Source organism: Nicotiana attenuata, unplaced genomic scaffold (assembly GCF_001879085.1).
Source record: "Nicotiana attenuata strain UT unplaced genomic scaffold, NIATTr2, whole genome shotgun sequence".
In the NCBI taxonomy this organism is placed as follows: domain Eukaryota; kingdom Viridiplantae; phylum Streptophyta; class Magnoliopsida; order Solanales; family Solanaceae; genus Nicotiana; species Nicotiana attenuata.
The window spans coordinates 238,173-245,844 of NW_017671042.1; the positions used below are offsets into that span (position 1 = coordinate 238,173).

At 38.4% G+C, this 7,672-nt stretch overlaps 1 protein-coding gene across 1 annotated transcript; it reads left to right on the top strand.

Annotated features, from left to right (window-relative positions):
- Window positions 1–4,782: 4,782 nt before the first annotated feature.
- On the top strand, window positions 4,783–5,881 carry LOC109205459. Its single transcript, XM_019368170.1, has 2 exons — window positions 4,783–5,416; window positions 5,532–5,881. Exons 1-2 carry the CDS (start codon window positions 4,783–4,785, stop codon window positions 5,879–5,881), a joined length of 984 nt encoding a protein of 327 aa, XP_019223715.1.
- Window positions 5,882–7,672: the final 1,791 nt, after the last annotated feature.

Consider the following 7,672-nt stretch of genomic DNA (forward strand, 5'->3'; position numbering starts at 1 on the left):
TTGGAGGAATATACATATATATATATATATATATATATATATATATATATATATATATATATATATATATATATAAGCACACCCATGAAAGTGGCCATCTTGACCACCACACATATCACACACATTCCACACATAAGATTGAGATGGTGCACATAACTCGCTCTCGGGAATATTTTAATAATTTTGCCATGGGTGGTTTCCTCCACTATATGCATAAGGAGGATAAAAAGTAGAATTACCAACATCAAAACTCTCATAATTCCAAGATGCCATGTCTCTCATATCAAAAATTAAAAATTAAAAAAAATAATAATCAAATACAAAAAAAACAAAAATAAAAGTTCAAACTTGCAACCTAGAAATATGTACACCTACAGCTACACCGTTAGTTCCCCGGCAACGGCGCTAAAGTTTTATCACGCCCAACTATTCCTTATAAGAAAGACTAAACGATCGTTGCAAATATAATCCAGTTTACAACTCTGGAGTCGAATCCCACAGAGAACTAAGGCTTAGTTACAGTTGTTCAATATCGCTAAGAAACACAAGTCCAAATAATTTCCTAATTATAAAGATTATAATATTTATTTTTATCTAATTAACTAACAAATACTAGAAAGGAGTAAAACTATCAATTAACAAGGATAAGGATTGGAGACAAGATTAAGGAGGTCTGGAGTTATGATTTCCCCTATTGTCAGAATCCTTTCCGCTACGTTTTCTATAAATTTGCCTAAGTTTTCTCTACTGATCATGAGCGCTCCGAGTGTTGTAATTCTCTCTCGAGTAACTACCATAATTTACTAGACATATTCTCCCGAATAACGCAAGCTGGCATTAAGTACGGTTCACTCGGATCGCACCAAGGTTTCGTTATCCCTAATCCCACCTTTAAACCCTTTATATTGATCCCTCATATATGTTAGGAGTGATGTTGTTCAACAACTACCTAAATATGCACTCTCTCCCGAGTAATACACACTAAATAGGCACAGTCGATTGAGAGCTCTTCAACCAACCACAATATAAACGTAGTTGAACAAATAGAGAAAAGCTACGGCAAATCTATATTAACACATTTGCTAAGTATGGCACAATGGAAGAGTCGGGCGGTGCATGATTAGCCAAGGGAGCTAACGTGCACCAACGATGGCAAGGAGACGCAAACCAGTAACGCCGGCGACTAAGGGCACAACTCTGGTGAACTCAAAAATGCAAAATTTCACTCCATTAACGTTTGGAAGCTTTCTACCACCTAAATTCCAATCAATTCTAGAAGAAAAGGAGCTAAGTGAGGATGAAGAAGGAAATAGTATGCAATGGAACAGTAAAATTGCTGTGACTGCAAAGGAAGCTCAGAAATCTAAGGAACAACTGCCAACCAGTCCAAAACGACTTCAATTCTCTGAGGCGGGATCTTCACAGCCATCCCTAGATCTAGATCTAACAGATAAGACAGAGATGGCAAAGGAGATGAGGAAGCAAAATCAGAACTCTCAGATGGGAATGAAGCTGGAGTACATTCAGTCAGGCCATAGAGATGGTAAGATTGTCATTCAAATTGAGGAAAACGATGTAAATGAGCTACAGGAACATTGGGCAACTGCTTTAATTGGATATGTACTTGGGGACACTCCATATGAGAAATCTATGGAGAGTTATGTTGAATCAGTCTGGGATTTTGTTACTAAACCTCAAATCTTGTATCATCAAGATGGATATTATGTGTTTCGATTCACAATGATGGAGGATAAAGATGCAGTTATGCAAGCTGGTCCCTATTCATACCATAATAAACCGTTTATCTTACAGAACTGGGAGAGAGATTTTCACTTAGATCCCAAATGCATTACTACTATCCCCTTGTGGATTCACTTACCTAGTTTATCAGCTGATACTGGACTGCTGATGCACTAAGCAAGATGGCAAGTGCAGTTAGATTACCATTGTATACAGATAAGTTCACAGCTGAATTGAACAAAATCTCCTATGCTCGGGTGCTGGTGAAAGTTGATATTACAAAGCCATTAGTGGAGGAGATTGAGATATTACCCCCACTGAAACCAGACAACAGGAGATAGTGTATGAATGGAGGCCAAAGTTCTGCAATGATTGCTTACACTTTGGTCATGACAGTTTTGAATGCTGGAACTCAACTAAACAGAAGGAGGATGTAGAATTCAAGGTTCCAAAAAGAAGAAATAGGGGCAGGGGAAGGAAAGTCATTCAGGAATGGAAGCCTAAACCACAGCAGGGACAGGAGGAGGGACAAGGAGAGGAAAATAAAACATATCCTCCAGCTACCAAAGATAGGTAGAGTTCAGAAGATGAGCCACAAAAAAGTATGATGATACAAAGAAAGGACAAAACTGAAAGGCAGACTATAGCAGAAAAACAGGTGAGAAATGATGAAGCTAGTACTTCCAACAGATTTACAATTTTGGAAGAATGTATTGTACATGGAGGGGTGAGCAACTCTGATCCTATACATAAACCACCATGATAATCTGTACTTGGAACATAAGGGGGCTGAACAAGCCCCATAAGCAGAAGGAACTGAGAATCTTTCTGCAAAAGAATAAGATTGATATCCTTGGATGTCTAGAAACTAGAGTAAAAGAAAAAAAGGCAAAAAATATTCTGTATAAGGTAGAAAAGGACTGGGGTTACTGCTATAACTACACTGAAGCTGAGAATGGAAGAATATGGCTAGTTTGGAGAACAAATTTAACAGTAAACATAATCCATGTTCATGAACAATTCATCCACTGCCTAGTGATGGACACTGTGACTGGATATTGGATTTTGCTTACTGTAGTGTATGCCAGGAACAAACAGCATGAAAGGGATAGACTATGGAATGATGTACAGCAATTAGGGGGACAAGTACAAATGCCTTGGCTCATAAGTGGTGACTTCAACAATGTCCTAACCACTGATGATAGGTTAGGGCAACCAGTCACTATGAATGAAGTACAGGAATTTAAGGAGTGTATGGACAATATGCAAATGACCCCACTGAGAACAAAGGGTTGTTTCTTTACTTGGTGTAACAAGCAAAGTGCAGATGATAGAGTGTATAGTTAGATAGATTGGGAATTTGGGAATTTTGAATGGACTAAAGTGTATGGGCATGTGGAAGTTGATTGTTTGGAGCCTGGGGTATCTGATCACTCACCTTTAGTGATCCAAATATGGGAAAGAAGGAGCTTGCACCCCAAACCATTCAAATTGTATATGGTAACTATGGAGCATAAGGATTTTAAACCTGCTGTAGAAAGGATTTGGAAGCAGAAGATGGGGAATGATCCTATGGCTGGTATATGGCTGAAGTTACAAAAACTGAAAGGAAAGACTAGAAGCTTGAACAAGGAGATGGCAAGATATACTCAGAGATTGACCCAAATCAGACAGAAGCTGGAATGTACACAGGCAAACCTGATATTGGATCCCTTTAATCAGGTTTGGATAGATCAGGAAAAGCAAACTCTCCAGGATCTAGAAAAGTGGAGTACTATAGAGGAAAGAATCCTACGACAGAAGGCTAGAGTAAATTGAATTGACTATGGGGACTCAAATTCCAAATACTTTTATACACAACTGAAGATCAGAGCCAGCAAGAATACCATTACTTCTGTATACAATGAAATGGGAGCTAAAATCACTGACCCTAAAGCTGTAGAGGAGGAACTCATATGCTTCTTCAAACAACTTATGGGGAAAGAGACTGGTCTAAAGCCATGCCCAAATACTAAAGTCATCAAAGATGGAAACTGCCTCTCATTGCAACAACAGCAGGATCTAATTCAGGAAATCACATATGCAAAAATTGATAAAGCAATGAAAGACATGCTAAATGATAAAGCCCCTGGAGTTGATGGCTTCCCAATAGAATTCTTTACAAAACATTGGCAGGAAATCAGACAGGATATATATGATGCTGTGAAATTCTTCTTCCAAACAGGCAAGATGAAACCAGCATGGAACTGTACTGCTATAACCTTGATCCCAAAAGTGCCAGCTCCTACAACAGTGAAAGACTACAGACCCATTGCTTGCTGCACTACTGTGTACAAAATTGTAGCAAAGATTCTGACTAAAAGAATTAAAAGGGTGATTGAATCCATAATAGGGAAAGCACAGTCTGCTTTTATTGAAGGGAGAAGTATTATTGATAATATCCTATTTAGTCATGAACTCTTCAATGGCTATAATAGGAAAGGTTTGTCTCCTAGATGTGTGCTCAAAGTGGACCTAAGGAAAGCCTATGATTCCTTAGACTGGCAGTTCCTCAAATACATGCTTGCTGACCTTGGCTTCCCCCAGAAATTCATTCTATGGATAATGGAATGTGTGACAACAGTGTCCTATTCCTTGGTACTAAATGGAGGATTGACCAAACCTTTCCCAGCTAAGAGAGGAATAAGACAAGGAGATCCAATGTCCCCTTACCTTTTTGTGATTGCCATGGAATATCTACAAAGGGAGATGAAACAATTGGAAACTCAAAAGGAATTCAAGTTCCATCCAAAGAGCAAGAAGCTGGGAGCAACTCACATATGTTTTGCTGACGATTTGTTAATGTTTTGCAGGGGTGATGTTAACTCAATTACTAAAATTCAGGAGGCTTTCAATAAATTTTCAGCTGCTTCTAGATTGCAAGCAAATGCAGAAAAAAGCTCAATATATTTTACTGGAGTGGCATAGCACATAAAGGAACACTTGCTAGAACATACTGGATATACAGAAGGGTCCTTACCCTTTAAGTATCTAGGAGTGCCAATGTCGACAAGGAAGCTGAACATCCATCAATGTTTGCCACTGGTAGAAAGGATCACTGAAAGAGTAAGATGCTGGTCAGCTAGATTGCTTTCATACTCAGGAAGACTCCAGTTGATCAAGTCTGTGTTGTTTGGTATACAAACATATTGGGCTCAAATTTTCTTATTGCCAAAGAAGATCATGAAAATGATAGAAGCAATCTGTAGAACTTTTCTGTGGACTGGCTCAACAGAATGCTCAAGGAAAGCTTTGATTGCATGGGACAAACTATGTCAACCTAAAGCTGCAGGAGGTCTTAATATTATAAACATGGGACTATGGAATAAAGCAGCACTGATGAAGCACTTTTGGGCATTGGCTATGAAAAAGGATGTAATGTGGATCAAATGGGCTCATACTTATTATATAAAGAATAGGGATATCGTGGAAATGGAAGTACCCAAAGCAGCAGCTTGGGTGATTAGGAAAATTATTGAGGCAAGAGAGGATGTGAAGCAGATGAATGGGACAGCATATTACAGCCACATTGGAGACACTAACAAGACAGGGCAAATTTCAAATTCACAAAGCTTATGTTCAGATGCAGCCTACATTGCCAAAAGTTATGTGGAAAAGTCTCCATCTACGCACACATGTTCATCCTAGATTCAAATTCCACCTGTGGCTGGCTATTCATCAAAGGTTAGCAACAGTGGACAGGCTCATGACTTTTGAAATACAAGTTCCACTAGACTGTGTGTTCTGTTCAGCTAGCATGGAAGATTTTGATCACTTGTATTTTGGTTGTCCAAAAACAAATAGCTTATGGGACAGAATGTTGAGATGGCTTGGATTCACAAGGCAGATAGGAAGCTGGCAGAATGAGATACTGTGGATCAACAATCAGTCAAGAAGCAAAAACTGGAAAGCAGAAGTAACTACAGCAACATTTGCGATGGTTGTCTATTGCATTTGGCGCGAAAGGAATTTGATTAGATTCAACAAAGGCAGATACAATATAGATGAAGTATGCAAGGAAATGGCTATACACATACACATTCACGGGAGGAAAAAAGCAAAATGGCAAAAGAAATTGGAGAGCTTAAACAATTTTCCTTAGAATAGTTAGTATATATGACATAGTGTTAGTCGAAAGTACATGTAAATAGATATAGGAGATTAATGGTCAGCATTAATCTGGATGTGTAGTGACAGTTTTTGATGAAATAAAATGTTAGTTTTATCAATAAAAAAAAATCTATATTAACATAACAGGAAAATCATCCTCCAATAGGTTTCATCAAAACCCTAGATAACAAATTAGCTATTCATAATAGTATGCAAAACTACAATACTAGAATTCATAACCAATACTGGAAATAGGAAGAAGGAAGTGATAAACTCGTAGAAAAATTCTCCGCCTTGCTCCTAGTGTGTTCTTGCCTTCTTAGGTCGAATCCCGGGTCTAATATCAGTCAAAAGTCCTCAGAATATTGTTTTTCCATGTATATATACCAAGTAGGGTCGGGCCCAAACAATTATACCTTCTTTTACGCGAAAAAGGACACTTTTTTCGGACAGGACGTGCGCGACCGCGCACCTGGAAGTGTGCCCGCGCACTTGGCCGCGCACATTTCACACTTTTTGCCCCATTAGCGCAGTCAGTGCGCAACCGCGCGCTTTTCGTGCACTTTTTACCCTGTTCTGTTGGGAATTTGGAAAAACGTAAAAATGAAATTTGTAGCCCTTTGAATTAGCTTTCCAACCATATATTGTGGAGCCCAAATGGAGTTCTGAGTGAAAAGTTGTGTGTATTTTACTAGACAGTGCGCAATATGCCTACTCGATTCTTCGTTCGTTCTTAACTATCATCCGTTGATCCCTGAACACGATCCTGGCTTAATTCCTTCGGCTTTTACTCAGACTTCAAAGCTCCAAATCACTTGAATTCATTCCATGACATCTACATGGCTCGGAATCACTCCTACAAGGCAAAAACACACAATTAATGCAAAACACTAGCGATTAAAGCTCAAACTCAATTAAAGTACAGTAAATTAGAGTGTAATAAGCAACTAAAATACGTAATTATAGCCGATCATCAGAAACTGTCAAAAATATTAGTAATATTTATTTTTAAATGTGCGAGAGATTCGGTCGCAAACTTACCGGCAAAAATAGTCACAAAACTTGAATTTAACCGGTCACCCGGTTTTTCTTCTTTGCGACTATTTTGTCGCAAATTTCCAGCTATTTTGGTCGAAAATATTTTACAACCATCAATATTCCGACCACTTCATTTTTGTCTAAAGTCCGTCGGAAAGAAGTGATTTTCGATGAAAATGGTAGTTGGAAAATTGACATTTTTCAAGAATGCGCTTCAATGAGCCTTGGGTGATGCATGCAATTTAGGGCGATGTACACAAATAGCCACTAACAGCTCCTGTCTTATTTTAAAGCCAGTATTTTAAATGTCTTTAGTCTTTAGCCACTGGTTTAATAAACTTTAACTGCCCAGACGAAAATACTCTTCTGCCCATGTCCTTAACTTCAGGACCTCAGGACTACATGTCCTTAACTTTTGAACTCGAAACTCTAAGTTCAGGACTTCAAGACTACATGTCCTTAACTTTTAAACCTGTAACTCTAAGTTCAGGACTACATGTCCTTAACTTTTGATCTTGGAACTCTAAGTTCAGGACTTCAAGGCTACATGTCCTTAACTTTTGAACTTGGAACTCAAACTTCAAGACCAAGCGTCCTTAACTTTTGACGTAAGTCAAAGTTAAGGACCTATTGTCCTTAACTTTTGAACTTGTAACTGTAAGTTAAATCCTGCTTGTCCTTAACTTTTGAACGTCTAACTGTAAGTTAAGGACTGTCTATCCTTAACTTTTGAACTTGTAACTGT

What these genes read in the sequence shown, in the direction of transcription:
- LOC109205459 (XM_019368170.1), top strand. Translation starts at nt 4,783, where the DNA reads ATGTCGACAAGGAAGCTGAACATCCATCAATGTTTGCCACTGGTAGAA. An exon ending in GTCTCCATCTACGCACACAT is followed by an intron (nt 5,417 to 5,531) that starts GTTCATCCTAGA and finishes TGTTCTGTTCAG; the next exon opens with CTAGCATGGAAGATTTTGAT.